The 25,055-nt window shown below is 32.0% G+C and overlaps 3 protein-coding genes across 9 annotated transcripts in view; 2 read left to right on the plus strand and 1 right to left on the minus strand.

Annotated features, from left to right (window-relative positions):
- The window catches only part of LOC130902083 (formin-like protein), a 68,290-nt gene extending 61,209 nt beyond the window's left edge, over positions 1 to 7,081 (plus strand). For 3 of the 5 annotated variants that reach the window (XM_057813898.1, XM_057813899.1, XM_057813897.1), the window contains 11 exons: positions 134 to 386; positions 732 to 1,079; positions 1,139 to 1,414; positions 1,478 to 1,630; positions 1,710 to 1,946; positions 2,274 to 2,559; positions 2,666 to 2,846; positions 3,975 to 4,133; positions 4,404 to 4,672; positions 4,737 to 4,940; positions 5,214 to 7,081. In XM_057813898.1, the coding sequence (XP_057669881.1) occupies positions 134 to 386; positions 732 to 1,079; positions 1,139 to 1,414; positions 1,478 to 1,630; positions 1,710 to 1,946; positions 2,274 to 2,559; positions 2,666 to 2,846; positions 3,975 to 4,133; positions 4,404 to 4,672; positions 4,737 to 4,940; positions 5,214 to 5,526 (2,679 nt within the window). In that variant the 3' untranslated portion in view covers positions 5,527 to 7,081. The remainder of the gene's footprint in view (positions 1 to 133; positions 387 to 731; positions 1,080 to 1,138; positions 1,415 to 1,477; positions 1,631 to 1,709; positions 1,947 to 2,273; positions 2,560 to 2,665; positions 2,847 to 3,974; positions 4,134 to 4,403; positions 4,673 to 4,736; positions 4,941 to 5,213) is intronic. The other 2 variants (XM_057813900.1, XM_057813901.1) reach the window with 2 other exon arrangements.
- A 219-nt stretch (positions 7,082 to 7,300) lies between these two features.
- On the plus strand, positions 7,301 to 11,316 carry LOC130902087 (cap-specific mRNA (nucleoside-2'-O-)-methyltransferase 2). Its single transcript, XM_057813907.1, has 5 exons — positions 7,301 to 7,892; positions 7,982 to 8,140; positions 8,327 to 8,509; positions 8,971 to 9,091; positions 9,434 to 11,316. The coding sequence occupies exons 1-5, from the start codon at positions 7,632 to 7,634 to the stop codon at positions 10,585 to 10,587; spliced, it is 1,878 nt and encodes a 625-aa protein (XP_057669890.1). The 5' UTR covers positions 7,301 to 7,631; the 3' UTR covers positions 10,588 to 11,316.
- Positions 11,317 to 11,475: 159 nt separating this feature from the next.
- Positions 11,476 to 25,055, minus strand: part of LOC130902088 (protein roadkill) — a 57,905-nt gene continuing 44,325 nt past the window's right edge. For 2 of the 3 annotated variants that reach the window (XM_057813910.1, XM_057813908.1), the window contains 7 exons: positions 24,037 to 24,187; positions 17,488 to 17,609; positions 17,126 to 17,405; positions 16,259 to 16,436; positions 14,989 to 15,167; positions 14,721 to 14,863; positions 11,476 to 14,038 (listed from right to left, as the gene is read on the minus strand). In XM_057813910.1, the coding sequence (XP_057669893.1) occupies positions 13,894 to 14,038; positions 14,721 to 14,863; positions 14,989 to 15,167; positions 16,259 to 16,436; positions 17,126 to 17,405; positions 17,488 to 17,609; positions 24,037 to 24,114 (1,125 nt within the window). In that variant the 5' untranslated portion in view covers positions 24,115 to 24,187 and the 3' untranslated portion in view covers positions 11,476 to 13,893. Of the gene's footprint in view, positions 14,039 to 14,720; positions 14,864 to 14,988; positions 15,168 to 16,258; positions 16,437 to 17,125; positions 17,406 to 17,487; positions 17,610 to 17,670; positions 17,851 to 24,036; positions 24,188 to 25,055 lie in introns of those variants that run through there. The other variant, XM_057813909.1, reaches the window with a different exon arrangement.

Raw genomic sequence — 25,055 nt, forward strand, 5'->3', positions numbered from 1 at the left:
TCACTTATAATATTCTTAATAGTATTTGGATGCTTTTAGTGAAATTCCAAGATGTAGATTGAATTATTGGATATGTTGAAGCCATTGTTGTTGAAGTTTGACTGCATCCATTAACTACGATTTTTTATTATAGATAGCAGAAATAGAGGTAGCAGGTCTACAAAAAAAATTGGGAAAATTAGAACACGTGAGAAGGGAGTTATCGGAGTTTTTTTGCGAAGACGTCAATTCTTTCAAATTGGAAGAATGTTTTAGAATATTCCATGGGTTCTATTGTAAATTCAAACAAGCGGTGGCTGAAAACGAAAGGCGTAGAATACAGGAAGAACAAGCTAACGAAAGGAGGAGGCAGAGAGAGGAGCTGCTCGCAACAAAAAGAAGACAAAGTAAGTTATATCCTCGAAAAATTACATTATCATTTCTTGGTGGAAACATCGAGCTGCACAATCGATGTTGTTCGGCATAACAGCCGATTTTGGTGGCTCGAGATGGTGTTTTATGTCAGTGTCAGATTTGTTGTCATATCTCAAAACTCAAGTAGCAACCCCATGGTAATCTAAACCAGAATCGTTGGATTACAACCTCAAATTTGTAAAATTCTTTCACACTGTCAGGTCAAGTCTCGTTGGGTTGACATTTTGTCCCATCGACCCAATAACTATGTCGTCAACGTCTTCCGAGTATACTAACGTCAGTTAGATGTATCTAAATGTATAAATTATTTTTTTCAGTGGGAACTCTAGTAGGTACCGACTCAGACTTCAGTATAGACATGCAAATCTACGATACTAGATCTTCATTCCGAATAAATAAATGTCGAAAAAACGGTTCAGAAGACGAAATTTCAGTATCCGGTTCACCGTCTTTCTCTAGACGCCGTTTGGGATCGTTTAATGGTAACGGAAACGAAACTATAGTTGGTGGAAAGGAAGAAAAATCTCCAGATATTACGCCAAATGGTAGCTTACGAAGGAGAAGAAGTAGAGTTTTATCTGAGGACGATGAAGGTAATCTCATGGATTTCTTGAGAGCTTCCGGCGGTAACAATAATAGAGAAAGAAAATCTTGGGGTAGTTTGGGTAAGAAACCGTATCTTTTTTATGGTATATTTTATCAATATCAATAATATTTTCATCAGATCGATCATGGGCTAGGAAAGCAAGAGGAAGTGGGCCCAGAAAAAGACCCGCGCTACTATCGGCTGATTTTTCAGTCGATAGAGAACGACCATCTTCACCCTCACCCCTAAGTGAACAGAAAACAATATTATCTGCACCGGAAGAAGAAACTAAACCCAAAGAATGGAGACAGAAAATCGAATCTTGGTTACAAGCTAATGAAAGCGATCAACTCACCGATGAACAACGAAGAATTAGAAGAACAACTAATCGCAGATCTCTAGAGATGGATTCAGGTATATTTTTCTGTATTTAAAAATCGAACTAATAAGTAATGTGTCATTTTTCGTCTAATTTAGAAAGTGAAAGGAGCAGTACACTAGATACTCTTCCAGAAGGTAAACAAGTCTACAGTGGTGGTCAATCTAACTACAGGAAAATCAATCCAGCTTGGCAACCGTCTAATACAATTGATAATACTGATGTGGTTAGTGCCATGGAAACAGTGGAAGGTTAGTATCAGAATAATATTCATTTATATTTGATTTGAGCTTTATTGTACTTCTCAGAATAAACTATTTATAATTTCAGAAGCCCAGTTTCAAATAAAAGACAAATCGGCGTGGCGGAAATCTACGTTGAACGTGGCCAATAGCACGGAAGCTACGAAAGACGACACTTTCACGAACCGTCATACTTTATCAAGAGACAAATCGTTACATTCCATCGATGAAGACAAAGCCCTAGATCGGAAAAATTTGATAAGCTCCCTTGGAGAACGCATGCCATCCGACAGACTCACATTATACATTAGAAAACCTCCCACGGGTTCGTAGTCTTATTAAATTTGATAATTATTCTTTTATTCTATACAAGAATTAATATTTTTCAAAGAATCGTCAGCAGTACACCATCATTGTCCGAGATTCTTCACCTGTTTTTAATCTGTTGAATGTCTACGGTGTTAAGTTGTATAGATTTTTTGCTTTACTTCATTGTCACCACATCGCCTATCTTATTGCTCAATACGGGGTCCTGTGTTGATTATGTCGGCTCAAATAGTGATATAGTGTGAACTAAATTCATATTTTTAGATTGACTTACATTCGAATGAAATTAGTTTTTGAATTCTATAACATGACATCGTTGTTTCAGAATCCACTTTCATTTCTCCGCCGGTTGTTCAAAGTCATCCCAATTCTCAGCTGCAGAGCTCAGACGGTTCGTCTGATAACAGTAAATTAGAAATTGACCAAGACAATATTGAAACACCGCCGGCAACAAGGAGAATTATTGCGCCGACACCTGTTGAGAAAAGAGAACCCCTAATGCCTGGTCCGTGTAGCAGAAAAACCGGTAGAAGTAATAGTTCTTTGGTTTCTGTTGGTACTCCCGATGAACCTGAAGATAGATTGGTGCTTGGTGACGGACAATTTGATAGGTGAGAAACAAGCTTCTCACTATTTCTATTGCATATCATTTATTAGTAGTAAAAATTTTCATATCTTGAAGACTATTGCAGAATGATTTCGTTCTTCGTATTTCAGATACTCTGCGACGAGGCGAACGAGGCGATATAAACGTAATCAAGAAAATCCAGAAATCATCACTACTTCCCCGACAGAAAATGTTGCTGCTGAAACACAAATTATCAAATCACCCACTCAAATTGAAATATCGCAACCGATAGCAGTTGAACCGGAATTAGACAAAGAATCTAGATTAAAGGTAAGCATATAATACATCCGAGTTAATTTATAAGCATCGCTAAAATGTATCTTGGGCTATGAGACCGTCGTCTAAAAGTTTGTTCCAACCTGCTAGTCTGGACCGTTGTTGGAACGGTTATCGGAAGCGTTTATAGAAGGTTTGTTCCGAACCATCAAAAAACCGTCCTTGGTACGGTGACGATTCTGCGCAATAGAGAACGATTCTGTTTTGCGTTCCAACCGTTTATGAACCGTTTCCAGGACGGTCTTTACTGTACTTGGTTGATATAAACGCTTCCGATAACCGTTCCAAGATCGGTCTCAACTAGGAGGTTGGAACAAACCTAGATATTTTCTGCGCACTCTCCGGCTATGCACGGTACTTGCTATCAACCAAGTATCGAAAAGACCGTCCCTTAAACGGTTCACAAACGATACCTAAGTCGGTTGGAACACAAATAACAAGCGTTCGTATAACGGTAACCGCCCGGTTGGAACACGTAATCTCTTGCGCAGAATCGTCACCGTACCAAGGATGGTTTTTTTATGGATTGGAACGAACCTTAAAATAACTTACTTGACGTTCCGCCTACTCGGATGGTTGCCATCTTCAGAAGTTGCTTGCTGATATTAGTGGTAGCTGGTAGTGAGCGAAGCGTCACACTGTTGTGTTCGGTTGATATGCGTTTAAGTGTATTTAGCTATTCTTCTAATCCGTTGAAGTTATTTGTGTGTGTGTTAAAATTGTCGTTGTATGAATGCATGTTCTGCTACTTTGAATGGCTTTGAATTTTTCAATTCTAGTATTTATGGTCTATTTTTAGTGTCCTTTCCAGATAAACACGGAATGCGGTGGACTCGTAGGTTTTTTCTTCAGATTGCTTCATGAAAAAAGTTGTTACAACGTGTCGGTGCGAAACATTTTGCTTTACAAAAGTCTTTTACTCGTTCAATACCAATTTGTGATCAGAAAAAAAATTTTGTGCCAAAAGACGATAGTCTAACAGCTTTCTCTCTAGCTAATTGGGTTCATAACATATTTTGTTGTATTGTCCATAAAAATATGGTTTGAAGTAATAAGTGATCCGAAGACAAGATTATTTACATCAATTACCATTCTACTTGTTCATAGATTTTTGTTTTTTAGGTTTGGCAAGACAAATTGAGGAACCAAAATGAGCAAGAGACGAAAAATGGTAGAAGATGGAGAAACCAAACTGGTATAAAACCCAGTGATGTGGAGATGGCTCTACAATTGAATAATAGAAACTCAAACATATCATACCTTGCGCCTGAAACGACAAAGGTAAGTTTACCATACATTTTGCTACTTTAAACCTGGATAGTTGCAACAGATATAATAGTTCTTGATAAAAAAGGTCTTCTACTTTAACATAAATAAAAACTAAGCTTATGTTTTTAAAATATAACAGATAAAGAAATTTATTGAGCACTACATATAACAAACAAAGTTTAAAAAATATTACAAAAACTTATCCGTATGAATGCAGGTGTTTTTCTTTTTTTATACAGTTGAATAAATTGCAATATATAGTAGTTTCGAATATGTTGATAGGCGACATCAAACAAAATCGACATTCCTATTCGAAAAACCAAAGAACATGATAACGATGAAGGTTTCGAAGAAACGCAGAGCCTTATGTCGGAATCACCAAGTCAAGGCGCATCATCTGGAGGTTGTAATTATGATACGGATGTAATCGATTCGACGACGCAGATGGTGGTAACAGGTTATTCAAACTCGAAGCCAATCCGACAAATATCTGTAGATAGTAAAACTGGTGATTCTAGTACCAGTAGTGAAATGACATTACCAAATTATAGGTGAGCATTTGATCCAAACCACTTATTAGAAATTAAAATCATTTTTATTTTTTTTTTTTCACAGTAGACCGTCGGTGAGAACATCTAGATTACAATCATTGCCTAGCTCAAAGACGCCTAGGCCTCTTGTTAATCAACGAAAATCAAGCCAAGACAGTGCTCTAAATAAAAAAAGTGTCATTCCAAGAAGATCAGACAGTATAAAAACTGATATGAAACCAACAAATTATTCATCTAAAGCATCTGGTATCCAAAAATCCAGCTCCAGGTAAGGATATAATATATCTAGTTACATTTTGCAATGGTTATTGTAATAGTCATCCAATATTTAGTGATTTATTAAAAATTACCAATCTTTGTATGATATAGGAGCTAAAATATTATCCGTAGGCATATTTTTTTATACTTCAGACTGGACTGGGACCATTAATATATTAAAAACAGTACACATTACTGTTCGATTGCGATATTCCCAAATCTATATGTACATATAAATATTAATTGTAACATTTTCATCAACTTTTTTTAAATTTTGTTGCAGAAACTCAATTGTTAGTTCAAGAAGTTCGTTGAACAGCGCTTCATCAATTAGCACTGTAAAAAAGTTACCTCTCAAACCAAATACTAGTAGTAACGTTTCCCGTTCGGTACAAAGGACACAAAGTATCAAGGCTGTACCAGCCCTACCAAAAACTAACCTCAAACGAACTAGTTCTATTGGGAATTCTGTCGGGAATAAACCGCCAAGACCTCAAGCTATGAGTTTCATGAAACCGACGGCATCAAGTGCTACTAAAAGTATTAATCAAGCTATAACATCAAGTCGAATCAGCTCGTTTAGATCTAAAGATTGATTAACAATTCATAGAGATAAATATACAAGAAGAAGAAGAATAAGTGGCCTTAGAAACGTATTCTTATAAATGCTCAAAGTTTTAAAAGTTTATAAAAATTTAATTAATAATGTAGACAACAAATAATATTTTTTCAAAGTTTTCAGTATTAGTTGTGCTGACAAAATTTAATCCAATAAATATTTACGTCAATATAATTTTCAGTGATTCAATCTGATAGAATGTTTAATGCAGTTCATTATCTCCAAAACATGCAATCAATCACAAGAATATGAATGCAACAAGTGATGATAAATAAGAATATTAAGTCCTGCTTATACTACTTTTCTTGCTTCGAAGATAATTTCATCTTTTTACTTTTTCCTAAGTATTTTATCAAAAGCTCGTCATTATCGGTGCTAGAATCATGATAATCTGTACTGCAACGCAAGAGTAGCTTCAGAGTCTTCTCTTGGTGGATTTTTGAACAATCGGTTTATTCTACACTCCTCTGAATTAACACAAAACTACTCATCTTGCGAACAATTTAATTAAACTTTACTGCAATGTTCACTTCTGTAAAATAGCCCTAAAAATTCGGCTTCAACGTGTCCTCTCAACTGTGCAAAATGGAAGAAAATCCTAATAGAACCACTGGCTCCCTCTATGAGTTAATAGCGTAAATATTGAAACAATCCTGCGAATGGAAAAGGGTCCATTGTTATCTGTAGGTATTCTTTCAATTTCACTACTTTTGGAAAAATTATGATGACTAAGAAACGTTGTAATCACTTGTTGTTTCATAAGGGAAAAAATAATAAATAGTCTGTAGGGGTGAGACAGCTGCGTTTTATAAAAATTTAAAATAATCACTTTAATAGATATACTATTATGAACTACATTAACACGCTTTTTGAATTCAAATTATTATTTCAAGCTCAATGGAATTTATTATAATACTTTGAAATTATATATCAAGACAATCGTGCCATTTTCCAATGCGGATTATCACTATTTGTGTAACATTACAAAAATGTATACATTTTATTTACTAGTCAAAAAGTTTTCGTTGATAATCTATATTAGTTGAATTATGTATTTATGAAGATCATTTGAATGTTCACAAAGAAAAACCTTCGCTCTATAACACATTTTAGAGTATCCATCAAACTAAATAGTGAATAAGACTAATCATATATATAAATATTGATTTCTGACTCTGAGCAATTCTTGATTTAACCGTAAGATCTTCTGTTTGCAGATTTAGGGAATTATACCATCTATTAACGTACTCAATACAAAATTGTAGTCTCTAATCACTTAATAGCCTTATTTTTGAACAATTTTGATTCCTTATTTATTGTAATACAAGAACTGTCGATCTTTTATAATTTTTTTGTTTCAATATTTTTCCAGTTATAAGTTTATCCAGTATTAAAATGAATATGCACTAGCAAAATTCCTCATTTATATTTTTTATGTAAGCAAAATAACTATAAATTTAACCAGTTACTAATTTTTATTTACGATTATGTTTTGTTACCAAATATTTAACCTAAATAAAAATTTACCTCAGCTTTTACTTTTTACCTTACTTTACCTTTACCTTACCTTTTTTTGGTATTCGTATTAGTAGTTCAGGTTCAGACCTAAAGTCAATGCCAATTTGGTTATGATCTATGATAAAATTGAGATACAAATTTCAAGTTCCGTCGTAGACAGTTTCCAATACGATCATAGACATAGTAATAATTTGTCTATGAATATAGTTCTATTGCAACGTCCATATTTTACTACAGTGCGCTCGTATCGAGTTTATCAAGTACTTGTAAGATTGGGTAAACGAACGCACTGAATTTTTAAAATAGTGTAATAACAAAAACAAAAAACGGAAGCTTATGATTTACTGAAAAATCGTATTAATACGACTTTACATTGATATCAATTATGGTCTTACTTCTACAGAGCCGTTAAAATCAATAAATTTTTTTTATTACTTAGAAAATAACCGCTTCCAGCTAGGAGACATATTAATTTGTAGGTTATGTAGGCAAATATGTTGTTTTCAGAATGTGTTTAAAAATTATATATAATCTTTTACCTACCGTGTATATCATCCAATAAAAATGAACCAATACGAAGAAGATTTTAAGAAAATATATTTTTTCAAAAACCAAAACCAATACTTTCTTTCAAATCAAATGTTTGAATCTCCAAAATGGTCTATTCAAGAGTTACTATCAAAAAAAGATGAATTGAATCGCATAAAAGGCCTTCTAAGTAAATACAAATTAAAAGTTTGGTCTAAACACACGGCAAATAGAGATCGAGCTGGTTTTGTTTTGAAAAAATTAGCTGAAAACGTTAAACCAGAACTCCTGACCCAAGTAATGTATATGTTTAAAACATAAATTATAGAAACTTCAATATTGATAACAATAAGAAAAAATTATGAAACTAAATATTCTAATTTCAGGCTTGGTGTAAGTTTTATGAGATATTAGCAAATTTTCCAGTCGTTCCTTTATGTGCAGTTGATAATAAAAAACTGGAAAGTCTTCATTTATGTGAAGCTCCTGGTGCCTTCATATGCTCATTAAACCACTACCTCGTTTTAAATTATCCAGGTTTGAGTGTTAGTTTTATTCAGTTTCTAGTAATCTACAAACAAATGTTATATAATATGTGGAGAATAAAAAGTTGATGAATGATGATACTTTGTTGAAAATTGATAAATTATCAAATTAGAACATTAAAACAAACGTATATATAAAACAGTTTTAATAAGGGTAGTATTTTATACATAAACAAAATTTTGTAGTGGTCTTGGTTAGCAAATACTCTTAATCCAAACTATGAGGGAAATGAATTATGCGAAATGATACCAGATGATAGATTTATAAGGCACACTCTAAAAAACTGGATATTTGGTGAGGATTTTACTGGTGACTTGACTAAACCTTATAATCATCAGTGTTTAGTGAATCATCTGAAGGATGCAAAAGTGAGTAATCAAATCAACACAGCAAAAATTATTTTTTTTCTGTTGAACAATATTTCTAGACATTTTCAATTTGTGCAAATATCACGAGGTTTTTCTCATTAATAATTGAAAACAGTCCTTATACTTATACGAGAGTTGCCACTTAAGGGGGTTCTTTAGTTACTCCGGTCGAAAAAATCGATTTTCTATCATAAATCACATCTACAACATGAGTAGAAAATATGTCAATGATGGGTATCAATCACCCAGTTTTCTGTAGCCGTCTGTAATTATACTATGAAACATTGTGCTACATATTCACCAATTTTTAGATGGGGTTTGGTTGTCTGTTAATTCTTAGATATTATGTTTTTTTTTAAGTCTCTTTCTTGGACTACTCCTTTAACTTACTCACCATATAACCAGAATCCTCTCAATGTGACTACTTGGTCATGACTGATCATTAAATTTCAACATTTTAGATAACTCTAGTAACAGCAGATGGAAGTGTGGATTGTATGAGTGACCCAGGAGAACAAGAGAAGCTTGTTGAGCGATTACATTTCTGTGAAACATTTACTGCATTGAGGATATTACAAACAGGTAATGCCACATTTTTAATTTACTAAATTATTAATTTTCCTGGAAATTTCAAGTGACCTCAGATCACCCCTAATGAACCCCCTATTGATCGCCTTCTACTCACCATTATCTAATCCTTTCAACAGTGTCATACAATGTACCAAATTTGGTATTTCCAAGTTAAATACTAGATTTTAGTTTTCGGTTTTTTGTTTCCTTTTGCCGCTTGCTAGGATGCAATACAACCAGAAGCTCAAATTTAGTACTTTTTTTCCCTTGTATAATAAATAACTGTATCTGAAATCGTTTACAGGAACTTTCAGAAAGGCATAAGTATATTAATAACTCATATTCATTTTGCAGGTGGAACTTTTATTTTGAAGATATTTACGATGTTTGAAGAAAGTACAATTAATATTCTCTACATATTAAATTGTTTATTTGATAAAGTTGCTGTGTTTAAACCATGTACATCAAAGAGTGGAAATTCAGAACTCTATGTAGTTAGCACAAAATTCAAGGGTTTCAATCTTATAGCGCAATTTTGGGAAAAAATATGGAAAGTGTACGAAGACATCAACATATTTAAATCAAAATCAATGTTCCGCCTAGATGATTTACCCAAAAGTTTTTTAGATGAAGTCCAGTATTGCTCAGACTTTTTTATGAAAAAACAGGCGGACACTATCTTAAGCAACATTTATCATTTTGAACATAAAGTACAAGATTCCATATATGTAATCAAGTCTTTCATCTCTCAGATTTATTTATCCAAATATGAGATAATTCCGATTCCGAAGCGGTTTAGAATCGTTCCAGAAGTGTGTGTCACTGAGAATTGGCGAATCCATTCTATGAAAAATCACAAAGATTTATTTAACATCTACATAGAACGCATTAAGCAACATAGGAAACTATCCGATGTATTAGATGTGGTTATAGGAAAGGAAATAACAACAGTACATAATTCAAAATTTACACACAACGATAATCTCAAAAAAATACAAAAAATTCATGTTAATAAAATTACAGAAAATAGCTTGTATCAAAAAATATTGAATGTATTAGAGGAGAAAAATAATGTTATAAACATTAAGGATTTTAACGGTATGCAGTTTTCGGAATTTCAAAGGGAATTTTTTAAAAAAATATCGTCTTTAGTCAAAGATGAAAAAAATTTAATTTTTATTAACATACCGTTTGTTACTCATTTTTTAGTAGGGTTACTTTATGTACTATTTTTTTTATTCGATTCCGTCTACATGGGTAGTGGCATATTAGTATTTTTGCACCCAAATCTCCAAACTAACGACAAAGTACTAAGTATTTTTAATAGTATTACAACAAAGTATATGTATGCAATTCGGAAGCGCGATGGATTCAACAAAGATATCGTTCAAATTGTATCCCCAGATGTATTCGAAAACGGTGGCCTTATTGAAAAACTGTGGAATTATAACAATAATTTGTTTCGTCAGGATAAATGTTTTACGAGACCGTTTACATATCATTTATAAATTTTAATTACTATACACCTACAGTAGAAACTATGGAGGTCTTCCATCACGTGACTAATACGTTAGCAACAATATTCATATGAAGCAAATCAAAATTCCTGTCAACTCAATGTCGGCCTTTTGAGAATTGGTAATTCTTCTTCTTCTCATTCTTCTATTTCACCTGTATTTATTATCCATTTACCCTTTAGGACTCTAGATATCGTAAATGGAGTGTATTTTGGAGACAATACAGGACAATATTTTAAATGGCAGTAAAAATAAATAAAAAGTAAAATCAATTCTAAAAAGAACTTAACAATAATAAATACACGTTCCACCAAAAAATTCGTTAAAAAACAACAGAGCAAACAAAGCTTACGTCAAATTCAACTTTTATTACGGTCGGTTATTCACGATGAGTCAATTATTTTGTTGTCTGTTTTTACGATTACTACCGTCAATTTGCGTTTGTCTTGAGAAGAAGACAATCTTAGGTTACCATGTTTGATTTCTATTGATAGAAGATAGTATGTAGAAAATATGTGTTCGATAAATTTTTGCTCGAGTCACATCATAGCAGACTTCCATCGTTTTTACTATATGTAGTCTCATCCCTTGAGAGCAGAACTATGTCCCTTTTTTCGAATTTTGCCTTTTTAACGCCAAAATATACACCTAAGATCACTGAAGTATGGAAATTGGCGTACCTGGGTGTCATCAAATATAAATAAAACTTCACAATAGCAACTTGTTTTGTTTATTTTAATATTTTAGAATAAAAAAAGTGATGTTTCTCGCCGAAGTTTTCCCGTTGGAATAATTTTTCACAGGAGAACTCATTGGTGAGATAATTTGGATTACTCCTAATGTTCAAGTGTAGTATGGGAAGGTAAAATAAAGCACAGATTTTCTGATAAAGTTCGCAAGATTTTATTCATCTGCTTTGTTTGATCTTAAACTTAAACCAGGAGATCAAGACAAATAATAACACTAAAATTACAAATTAGAAGGTCGATCGTCCCCGAATAGGAACCAGCTGTGGTCGTATATATATATCACAATTCTGTTTTTGTTTTACATAGACTAAACGACATTGCTACAATATTTTGTTTGAGCGATAAATCAACGGATATTTTTCAATTTCCAATTAGAATCAAAGTAACAGTTAATTCAAAACGAAATAGATCTTGCTGAAACTAAAGTTTTCAAGAAGTTATGGAGTGATCTGACGGCATCTGTACACTTATCAAGTTCGACATACTTTTAAGAATAATTTAGAACAAATTTGTAATACCCAACAAAGAACGAGTCTTCGAATAATGTTTAGTTATTTCGCCAAAATTAGTATATGAATAAATAAAAACTAGATGATTTTTCAAAACTTGGAGTAAAATCGGCTTTTCGAAGTAAATAAGTTGTCATCAGCAAAATCAATTTGGTTACAATCCCGATTTTTTCGACTCTATCTCGTATCATGGAGCGATTTCTTAAGTATATTCGTCTAGTCTATACAGTGCGGCGAGTAAGGCTCTATAATTAAATACAGCCGTTAAATCGACATCCGCTCCCATTTTGACAAATCAATACCGGAAAGTATTTTTTTTTCCATACATTGCTGATATATCTATCATCAGGCTAGGAATATTGGTAGGTAAAAGAAATATTAACGGATACTTTGAGGTAGCTACGTTGATAAACTTTTCCGTAGATTTGGTAATTTGGGGAATTAAAAATTCGATCATACAGTTTATACATTGTTATTTATATTTGAAAATCAGCGTATCAACTTATAATGCAACCAATACGAGTTATATTCAATATGCTATTTGATTAATGGAAGAATCGATGAGAAAACGCTCATCCGGAAAGAATGATCCAACAAAATTAACTTCAACTTTATTATCTCAGCAACAGCATTTTCAGGAAATTGAAATTCATCTTTGAGAATATAATAAAAACTCCTTATAAATTTGAAAAAAATAACAGAATATAAACTTTCTTTTTTCCGATGTCAACATTTTGCCTAGAGGTGGTAATTCTGTCCGAGAAACTGAAAACCATGAAAAGTGTCCGTAGTTTTGCCGGAAATCGAGATAAATCGTTTTTTACCTTTAAAAACTCACTCCAAATGTGTTTCATCGTATAATTTTTTTTTTCAAAAATTCTCCACCCTGGTCTACGCAGGAATTAAAAATAAAATTTGGTAGAAAAAAGAAATGTGAAAAGGTTCAGCCTGACAAATTAGATAGAGAAATGGGATAAACTCTTAAATCAGAATGAATAAGAATACAACACGTTAGTTACAAATAATTTTCTTTAGTAGAAATACATAAACACACTCGGTCAACAGAATTTATAGATCATTTAATAATTAAAAAGTAGTAACAGTATGAAATATGCAAATGCGAGGGATTGTCATGGTTAGAATAATTTTATAGGGGAGAGATGCACAAAAAACTCGTAATATGGGAAAAACTAAATGAAATTTATGAGGATTTTTACAATTATAAATGTGATCTGAAAATAAGAATACCAAAGCCCAAAGTTTAAATTATTACTATCGTCTAAATTTTCGTTATATTCAATTGCACGAATTTGGTTGATACACTTTTTAAAAACAATTACAGAATAATTCGATATAATAAATTAAACTTATCGCCATCTCGCCGCACTCAAATGAAAACACTTTATCTTACAAAAAAAATATAGAAAGATTTCCGTAACAAAACAATCACAGAACAACGAAGAGATTCACAGAAGCTTTTTCTAGAAAAGTCTATTTTAAAAGGAGAAAGTCGCTCTTATAACACCAAAAAGAAAAGTTCAACATTCTTCGTCCTATTATTTCGATCTTGCAAAAAACCAGATTTCAAAAAAAAATAATGAATTAAGATCTTAGCATTTGAAAAATCCTTAATGCACGGTATAAAAATAAAATAGACATTTCATCTTTGGTGGCCGTATCTAAAATAAATTGCGAAACTACGCGTGACAATACATTTTTAGAACAATCTCTATAAATTCGACAAATGTATGCATCTGGATTAATTGTGAAATATTGTTCGACTATTACATTTTCAGTGGTATATTTTTTTTAAATCCGAATTACAAAAATTCAATTCACATACTTCTGTAAACCTCCTCATCACAAGGTGACACAAAAAAAAAACAAAAGTCACTATCAAAACAGCACTCGATAGCCGTGAATATTGTCTATATTTTACATGAGAGGTGATAGTCTCTTTAATTCTTTTTATTTTTGAATTGTTTTGAACTTTGAACACATTAAAGCAGTCGACTTCACTTTAGAGCATTTTAAAACGTTCAGCTCTGCTTTACTCTCTTTCTGGGTGGCCCTATCGGTGGGATTTGTTGAGTTGCTAAAGCTCTAAACGCCTCAGCTATCAGGTGAGGATGTGTTTGTATCATTGATTTCCACCCCGGTGTATCCATAACGTCTGTGGCATGTCTGAAAAAATTATAAATACTTTATTATATTTTGTTATAAAATACCCACGGAAATGTAACGATCTTTAACAAAAATCTTATTTACTATATAAACCGTTGAAATTTTTAAGGAAATGGAAAAAATACAAATCCAAATTCACAGCAGAAATGAAAGTACAGCAAGACACAATTCTTATTACTGCAAATAGGGAATGTCCACGAGGGAGAGTTGCATCTCCACTTTGTGGAGTTTAGTAGTAGACAAAATCTTATGCGAACTGATTGACCTCGGTATTTCCTGTCAAGGATATGCCGATGACATAGTCATCTAGGCAAGGGAAAGCTTTGTGACATAATTCAACTACCCAACAAGGTGGTATCGATAGGTGGAGGACTAAATATCAACCTGGATAAGACCTACTCAATTACCTTCTCTTGAAAGAAAAAAGTCAAAAGTCCATCAAGCTAGATAATCATTAAAGCAATGAAAGCTCTAATGATGCACAGTAAGTTCTCAGTGAGGTATTGGGGTTATACATGGTGTTACTCGAGCTATTTAAAAAATTTTGAGGTTAGATTTGACACAACAAGTATACATTATCTAGCCCAAAATTCACAGAAACAGACTAAATTTTTTAAACCAGTGTTATATATCTTTGAACACAAAATAAAATTGATTTATGTCATATCTCATATGTACTTACGTATTAATAAAATCTATGGCTTGAGCTTTAAGCTGATCGGCGCTGTGTAAATCAGCTAGAATAAGAATTTCCGCTGCGTTTTCAATGGATAAATTTGTACATAGTGCTTCCTCACACATCACCTTTAGCCTTTCGAGGGCGTACTGGAAAAAATGGAGATAACTTTAAATTCAGTAACGATATCAATCGAAAAAGTTCTATTCAAATATATTTCGATTCTCTTCTAAAGCTGCTTGATGTAAAGTAAATAATATTGTTAATAACTCACTTTATCGGCCGCCGCTAGGAGATCGTCTGCCATTTTTTCGAGATTGGAGGCCTTTCCCGTATATATAAACCTCAACATTTCTCTCAATACTTCATGGTCCACGTCAGTTATATCGACACGGTTGTGTTTCCGTTCTTCCATTTCGTGTTCGAACATTGCTTGGAAGACGGGGCTTCGTGCTGAAATAGAAAAAGAAGTGTAGGAAGTAAAAATAGTTCAATATACACAATAAGCGATAAGCAAGGTTGATCTTTGAATGCTCCAAAACACATTTAAGCACTTTATCAGAAGACAGCGAAAAAAGAATTTTGTGGTTTTGATAAAAAAAGTGATCAACATGCATATAGAACAGGAAGATTAATAGAAACCGCCCTATAACAACTAGTCAACTCAAAGCAATCTTGGAGTATAAGAAAACAACCATCTGTATATTTTTGTACACCTCTATAGAATTCAACAGCACATCTGACAGGATTTTACAATCTTCAATAGAGCTGAGAGGTCTATATATAATTTATTAGTTCTTGGCGATACAATCTACTAACACAGGAGATATTTAGATAAGAAAAGAAGTACCTCACAGGGCACTACAATGTCATCATTAGTCTGGAGGCTAGTAGATGCACTACTAAACAAACTTACTAAACTACAAATTTCCAAGTAGCCATTCAGGCTGCACAAAAGTAGGCACAAATAATTTCAAAAATTTTCTCAGTACTACTGAGTGACAGAAAAGAACGGCACACTACCGATTCCTCCATGACCTTAACATAAATTAACATTACATTGGCCTAGAGCTGAATCCTATCAATGAACAGGAATCCTTCTAGGTGGAGGTTTCAGTAACTGGAAGAATTCAATTCAAAATTATCAAAAACAGTATTAATTTTATTCATAATATTTGTTATCTATACTTTTAAATGATTCACTGATTCTGAAAATTTTAAAAATTGTAATTCGGACCTGGACAAGTTAATTAGTATTCAATTCGCAGGGGGGTCTTTTATGAATTTTTGTAAAAATTTTAGTTATTTGATGACCAGCATTATAATTGGATGTTATTCTGTTTTAATCATAAAAAAAAAATCTGAACGGAGAAACATATACAACACATAGTAGAAAATAGTATGATCGTAATCAGGTACATGATAACATTATATAAAGACATATTGAATCAGTAATTAAAAGTAGGTTCAGTTCAAAATATACCATTATTCTCAGAAAAGATGATTTTAATGAAAAAATATATAAAAAATTGAATTAATATTACCTGCCAATATGGCCTTGTGTGCTTGAAATTCTCTGCCACCAACTGACAAAGTAACATCGCTGAATTTCTGATTTTCAAATAATAGACCTAAATCATCTGACAATCTACATTCTGGAACTTTAAATTGTATTGTATTTGATTGGCCTGAAATATTTACACTATCCGCTACTACACTTACCTAAAAAAAAGTTAACTTGAAAAAATATGAACCAAAATAATCATTTAAATAACAATGAGACGATACTTAATAAAGATTGCCATTATCGAACTTTTACATATAACAATGAAATCCAAAACGAATAGAAAGTGCTATAATAATATTTGAAGAAAAATCAGACACATTTAGACTGATCAAGACAAAACAAAGTTCGAAAAGGTTCCCAAATTTTTACATCTAGAGGTTAAAATAGAAGAATATAAAAATGAAAGCAGCAATAGTCGAAGGAACACACAAATTTTGAAGCAATTCGAAATACGTGTCTAGGAAAAATAAATTAGAAATACATAAATTTAAAACAAAGTCCACCACAACATTTTTCTCCTCCCAATTCTTCTATTTCTTTATTTTTCTTTAATCTTCTCTCTCCATCTCAAATATTTGGTCTGAATATAGTTCTCAATATTTTTCTCTCTATTATATTTTTCCTGATATTTATTCTTTTTTTTATGTCGTTTTGCTGTTTCTGTTATCAGTTTATTAATTACCTATGAACTGTCTTATATGCTAATTAACGAGTTTACAAAAATAAGTTAAATTCCCATATCCATAATGCAAAAAAAACATGGTCTGAAGGGTTAAATGTGCAGGGCACTATTCAGCAATGGTATACATAAAAAATCGAAATTTACAAATAAAAATGTACTCACTTCACAAAATATTGTTAATTTATCATCGGGAAGGAGACCATTCGCTTCGTCCAAAAGAAAATCTCTCCTAATGAACTTTTTGAAGCCCCAATCTTTCCCTTGTACAAACCGATACGCTCTTTGGCTTTCCATTGCCTTTGTCTCTTCACGTTTTGCATTTAATATACTAAATTTAAATTTGGCTCTAACTTCACTTTTATTGCACGACACTAATAACAAATATAACGATAAATAGTCTTTGCTTTCTTCATCCAAACCCTTCGGATTCACTCTCAAACACCTAAAAAACATATATCATTAATATTACATTCAGTTGCAAATTTACGATGATGAAAATATAGCAATATTTTTTTTTTATTTACCATTTTAATTTGTCATTGGCGCCAGCAGAAAATGTGGACGATTTTAAGACTTCACCCATTTCCTCTCGACAAAAGCTGAAGTTGTTTATGGTCCACATATAACTAAATTTGACTACCTTAACCTGTAAATAATAAAAATAATTTAACAATTTACCATTATTTAATATAAAATTAAAATCCAACTTTTTGCAAAGTGCATATGTATCCTATTCCCGGTGGAAGTCTAAAAGGAATTTCGTTAAAGAACGAGAGAATTCGAAACATTTTTCCTTTTATTTCTAATGTATTGAACATAATCATTTAGAAAATAAAATTGACACAGTTAAATTATAAATGGCGCTCAACTCGACAGTCAAATGTTTTCCAGACAATCACAGGTATCGTAATTGGTAGTATTCTTTTTAATATGATAGGACTGATATAGAATCGTATGCCCAACTTAAAAACGTTCGGAACTAACAAACGCGCCCGATATGTCAGATGTAAACAAATAACTTTCATACATGCGTTTACATTTGAAATTTTACCGCTCTTCGCTACAATACTTTTGATATTCGTTGTTCGTTGGCTTTTGATATTGTTTGTTCCCGTAATATTCTATGCATCACATATATAGCTTTTCTATCATGTATATTTCTCTCTTTGATTGCTGTGTCGAGTGTCTTCACGCCGTATATAAAATTCTGCAACTATTTTCTTGTTTGTTCCTGTTTGAATTAGTTTGGCAGGAACATTGCCCGGTTCTGAGGATTTTCCGTTTTTAAGGGACCTACATACTTTTATTTGTCTTGTTTCATCTCATCCTTTTTAAAAATTTTTTTGTAGGTATTTAGTTTCTAGCATATTTTCTCCCATAACTCATCCAATTATAGATATTTCTATTTGTCTATTTCAAAATTTAAGTAGCAACCCTCGTAGCGATAAACCATAGTTTTAAAAAACACCCTTTCAAATATAGTAATGATCCGGTACAAGTTGTTAAAATTGTACGCTTATAAAAAGCTGTACTCTTTTTTTGAACCCTAAATAAACGTTAGATTTTTATGAAAAAATATTTTTAACGTACCCTTTAACATGGCGAAAGGAACCATATAAATGGGGGATTTACAAATTACGGGAACAGATACGAACATTACCCACAAATTTTATTTCTTTCGGTCTTTTCTTTTTTGTGTGAACGTGTAGGTAAAGACAGTCAAGTAAAAACGACGGTTTTGGAGGCCATCACGACCATTTTCTCTTTCCAGAGGATGTTAGAGAGACGAAACATGAGCGGGCGTTATTGAAATCAATATAGGGATATTTGTGTTGTAAAAAACTAAATCGAAACGTTCAATCCACAATTAGAAAGACTCATGATATCAGTAGTTTATAAACAATACACAAAAATTTAGACAGATATTTTACGGTAATTAGTTATAGAATCTAAGTGATCGTAAATTTTATAGAAAAAAAAAAGTCTTTGTCTTCTCTAATTTCATCTCTTTCTTGGATGTCTATTATTGTCTTTCTTGTTTTGTATTATACTTAATCATAGTTTCGTTTGTTGTTTACGAATTTATATTCTATCCTTTTCTTCAAAATCGATCGTCTTAGCTTCATACTTTTTTATAATCTTTATTATATGACTAATGGAATATTAAGCAAACTGAAGTTGAACTTTTTTACTTCACTTAACATTTCCTTCTTCAAATTTACAATAAGTGTAAATATAATGTGTAGTAATTTTCGTTTTGTCGGTTGAGTTTGGGAATTATTAAGTTTTATTAAATTTTAGTAGGCACGTCACTGAATGTAGGGTCGCTCTTTGTCTGTTTCTAGGCGTGCGTGGCCTTATTTTCGAGGATCCCTTTCTTCTCTGTTCCCAACCCAGCCAAGTTCGAAGGTTCCACCAATCGTCAGACCACACCGTTTCGAATGATGTTATTCGAAGTTTCTGTCCGAAACGAAACCGACAGCAACGTTAAAAATGAACATATAAAATAGTTTAAAACTTTCACTAATTGGATATATGTATATAATGTTTCGTTTAAAAGTATATAATATTGACTTTCAGTTTTTATCAAAATATGATTTTTCCTTAGTTTTTATATCTCAAAAATATGTAGCAACCATCTATCAAATTTTTCGTAAAATTTTTAAAATAGAAATACAAATTTTACTTAAATTATTTAAATCTTTTCTAAAAATTCTCATTTTCGTGTACGTAAGTTTGTTTTTTTTGATATTTCGTGGTTCCTTAATGCAGTTTTATATTTTTTATCGTATTGTTGACCTTTTAGTCTATTGTCTAAATACTGTAATGTCTGTCCTATGTAAACAATCATTACAAGGTACTCGATTCATAATATTACTTATTTTATTTTTGCGTGGATTAGTGAAATATTTGAATAATGTATTTTTGATTTATACTAATATTATTTTTTTTCCTTGTACATATATTTAATGATAAAGAATCAAACATTCGTGAGGCGGAATAAGATACACAAAAAAAATAATGACAAAGAAGAACTGGATAATGGAAAAGTAAAATTTATAGTTAAGGTTTTAATGCCACTTCGAATAAATTTGAAGTTAGATATTGTTGAGATATAAGAATTAATTTTTCTTGTTAAAACAGATTTCTATTTTGATTTCCGTGATGTAGTTGATCTACTGATTAATATAAATACGTAAAATGTCAGTATTAAATGATATTTTGATAAAGACTGAAAGAAGTCGATTTAGAAAACACCACGGAGATTCCTAGAGGAGGGTAAGACTTAATATTCGCATCGTATATTATTTAATGTAAATTTGTTCATAACTACAGGACGCCAATGTATATATATATATATATATATATATATATATATATATATACACAACGACCTACATTTTAATGGATAATCGTCGTGGTCGTACCGCGAGTGGTTTCGTTTTCAATTTCAACCCACTTTCGTCTACTCAACAGAATCGCAGACGTAATAAACCGAAATGAAAAAAGAAAAATTGGTTTAATAGGAAAAAAAATTGCGTCGTCCTCGTTTATTTAATTTTCACGTTTGCTCCACGCCAGAGAAGTATTAAATGTGATAAAATTCCGATAACATCAATTTAGATTCATATACATACAATTATAAATTTAGTTGCAATTGAATATTATTGAAAAATTAGTTAAGATTAAAAATGCAGTTTAAATTTCAGAAACAAATGTATATATACACGATAACACAGATCAAGGTTACATTTCACAATTACCAGAACACGCATCACCCAATATTTTTCAATTGCCTCGAATTATGTAAAAAAGACGTAATTTTATAAGCGCAATTCCAATCAAGTTGACTGGCTTACACCATTTTTTTTACACGGTTCAAACAATACTTATTATAATGTTAATACGTCCATGGTCCCAGAATTACCTGGCTTGACCTAGAGATGGCGGTAGTTGCTTGAAAAATACCACGGTATTCCAGACATTTACCAAGGCTGCGCCAAAGTTAGCCAAAGTTGCACAGTTTTGCGTCGAGCCTTGGCTCAGATCCGGACCCGTTGTTTTCCTCTTTTATGGGTAGTTTGTCGCAATTTTCAAACTTTTTGCCTATTCGGTCAGAAAATCCTCTAGGACCCGTAGTCTGTCCATAAAGATATTTGAATAGATCAATTGCAAAGGTCTTATCGGGGATCTAAAGTCTCTGCGGCACTTCTATATTTTATTTTAAAATTAAATACGACATTTCGTTTTGTTCCACTCTACCGTATATGGTCTTGTATACAGGATGTCTCACGACGAGATAAAACAATCTGTATATGACAAAATGCTTATAGTAAAATCATGAAAATTTCTAAGTTTGAGTTTTCGGGTACGATCTTGTCAACTAAAATACTTTGTTATTTTAAATGGAACACCTGTATATTAATACATTCTTGAAATCTAGGTAAAATTTTAGTATACTTTTGTCTAAAAACTCTTTTCGAAAAATGAATACTTTTTGAGTTATTAATTTTTTTTATAAAAAATTTGACCGTTGCAGACCCTTATAAATTATTTTTTTACGAGAATACCCTTAAAGATATGAAAACCGTTTCTGTGCCGTTGCTTTTAGCAAGGTCAGACCTATTTAAATCTATTTTGAAAAATTCTCTATTTTATACAGGGTGTGTATAAAAAGTGTTCAAAAATTAACTTCATAAATATCAAATTTCTTAATTTTTTTTTAAATAGAACCACCCGGTTTTTTCTATTTTAATGGATTCTGGGGTGAAAAATAAGGCAATGTCATCTATACTTTCCTATACCTAAACATTACCGTTATCATGGTGTGGTCTAAATTTTATTTTGACCTGTTGATATAAGCACTAAGAAATAAAAAAGTATTTTTCTTTATATTGTCAAGGTCTGTAGGAAAAGTCAAATCTAATCCTATTCCAACTTTTAGTCGTTTTCGAGATATTTGAGGTTTTAAATTATTATTAATATATTTTTAACATGTTTTCATTTCTTAGTTCTCAATTTAATAACGAATAAATAAAATTTAGACCACACCTGCATTTAAAAAAAATTTACATAAAACATTTAATATCTGGATAACGGTAAGGTTTAGGTATAGGAAAGTATACATGAATTTGCCTTATTTTTAACCCGTGAATGCATTAAAATAGAAAAAACTGGGTTGTTCAATTTAAAAAAATACAGAAATTTGATATTTATAAACATAAACTTTGAGTACTTTTTATACACACCCTGTATAAAATGAAAAATTTTTTAACATAGATTCAAATACGTCTGACCTTGCTTAAAGCAACCGAACAGAAACCATTTTCAGATCTTTAAGGGTATCCTCGTAAAAAAATACTTTATAAGGGTCTACAATGGTCAAATTTTTTACAAAAAAAATTAATAACTCAAAAAGTATTCATTTTTCGAAAAAAGTTTTTAGACAAAAGAATGCTAAAATTTGACGTAGATTTCAAAAATGTATTAATATACAGGGTGTTCCATTTAAAATAACAAAGTATTTTAGTTGAAAAGATCTTATTCGAAAAACCAAACGTATAATTTTTCATGATTCTGCTATAAGTATTTTGCCATATATACAGATAGTTTTAAGTCGTCGTGGGACACCCTGTATAGATGAATAGATTATGTTACTCAAATTTTTGTCTCTTATGATTAACCAGACGCCCTTTAATTTTATGAAAATTTTGTCGTAAATCATATCGGGAACGGTTAATCTGAATGAATTAATAAACACTCGTGCCCAAAAATAAACAACAAACACATCGACCTTGTTTCACATCGATTTTATCGAAAACCGAAAAAAAATCCATTTTATTTAGGTAACCGAGAAAACAACGAGTTGTACGTTCGCGCGCTAAAAACACAGTTTCTTATTATCTTTGTAAGTACATCCTCGATTTGAGTTATAGAATTAACTACACGCCGTTCGCTTTCGTTACTCATATACAGAGTAACTTAAAAGTAGGCCGAAGGCCGTTTAATGTTTGAACAGTCACCGAAAAGCACATAAACGAAAAATTAAATTGAAAACTTACGTAAAACCAAAAAATGTCCTTTTGTAATATCTATAGTAATTAAACAGTTGTTCAAAACTTGAGGATACTCATTAATTTTAAAAGCTAGAATAATAAATTCTAATAGTATGGCTATGTACAGGGTGTCCCGCTTAAGCAGCGGCGTATAAGGCAGACTAAAATACGACGATTAAAGGCTATTTCTCTGCGAACCCTCAACTTAGAAATACCAAATTTGGTACACGCATCAATTAGGTGTGACCTAACCTTAAAATTTCACAGGAATTTACTTATCTGTAGATAAAGCGTGCAAGAATATTAGATGAAGTTTCCTGATCGCGTGGTTCCTCACACACAAACATTTTCCAATGTTGAAAGACAAACTCGACAAACAGGAAAGTTCTATAGTGTTAATCGAGAACATCCTGTTGAAATGAGCGTGCGAGATGAAGCACATTAGCATTAGAACTTTATCTAATCAGACATATAACTTAAACTTACTGTATATAAGATAAAATAGAATTAAACATTCGTGCCGAATCTCTAGGAGCAGCGTACCTCGATTCACTGATCCGGGAAGGAGTGAACTTCTCTTCGTTTCAAAACGTCTCGCCTTGGTTCGTGTTAAGTAAGGAATAGAAAGGGGTGTAATGTAGAAGATGGAGGGATTTTACATGTTGTTTTCTTCTAAAACGTGTACCAGGTATATCGGAGAGGATCAAGTTAATTGCGTGCTATTAGGATATCAAGAAGAAGAATGTTATAAATGGAAGGTAACTTGGAATTTCCGGCGTCGAAAAATTATTGTTTTATTGAGTAAATTGTTCGGGGAAAGGGTCGAGGGATTAAACATCAAACATCTAAGTAGCAACCCTCGTAGTACATAATAATAACATGCGAATCTTCTTAAATAAACAAATAAATCGGCTTAACTTTTTGTTTATTGTTCATTTTGCATACGTTGTTGTATATTTCGCGAATTCGTGCATATTTGAAGCATAAAAATCCGAATCTTATTTATCGAGTACTCACCTGTGTGTAACACCAATTTTCTGCTACCGGTGTGTTGACCTCCTGAGGCGGTGGGCTCGGGACTCGGCTAACGGCCATAGTACTTGTCGGGTGTAGATTGGAGGTTACCCGGGCCGTCTGCCCGGCCGAGCAGTCACTCACCCCCGGCAGTCTGTAAAAATAAAAATGATACTAAAAAATCAGAAAATACGAACCATTTTTTTATTTAATAGTTAGTGTATTTTAGATAAGTACTCCATCGATTTTTAATTTATTTATAGTAATTACAGAATCAATTTTGACTAAAGCCATGTTTTCTGACAAGTTTCCGAGTTAATAACGAAACAAGAAATTTTTATTTTTAAACAAAGTCTCCTTTCAAGTCTGTATATTTACTGGAACGATGCCGTAACCTTTTCAACCCTTACAAATAACAATTGTGCCTCTTAGTCCTCGTCAGATGAAAATTTCTCTTCTACATGTAAAATTTTAAGGTTAGGAAACGGGTAAAAGTAAGCCGGGAGTTAGATCTGGTGGGTAGTTAACGAATTTGGAGTTGCAATTCGTGATCACTGCGTTGTCCTTAGAAAAAAGCCATTTCTTTTTCTTCAAATGAAGTTTTTCTAATTTTTTTTCTGAACTTTATGCATATGAATGCATAACAAAAATTTTAATACAATTGAAGATCCTATTTGTATTAAAAAATACGTTGTCCTCCATTTCAAAACAAATCAAAAGTTCGATTTTCTATTCACCCTGTATATAAAAGATATAATAATTGAAATTTAATCGAATACGGAGGTATTGCATAATATATGGTGGTTTTTATTTAAAGAATCAGTTATTTGGTTTGGAATGGAATTATTCGGCACTGTATTTTTTTTGATATCTCTTAAAATAACCTATACGAGGATATATTGAAAAATTCTTAGTTTATTATAGAACCAAAGAAAATTTCAATGTCAAAATATTTTATTACTCAACATATTCTCCTCGTAATTTATTACAGCGAACCTGCAACATCTCTAGACCTTTCGATA

This window comes from Diorhabda carinulata, chromosome X, assembly GCF_026250575.1.
Source record: "Diorhabda carinulata isolate Delta chromosome X, icDioCari1.1, whole genome shotgun sequence".
Lineage (NCBI taxonomy): Eukaryota > Metazoa > Arthropoda > Insecta > Coleoptera > Chrysomelidae > Diorhabda > Diorhabda carinulata.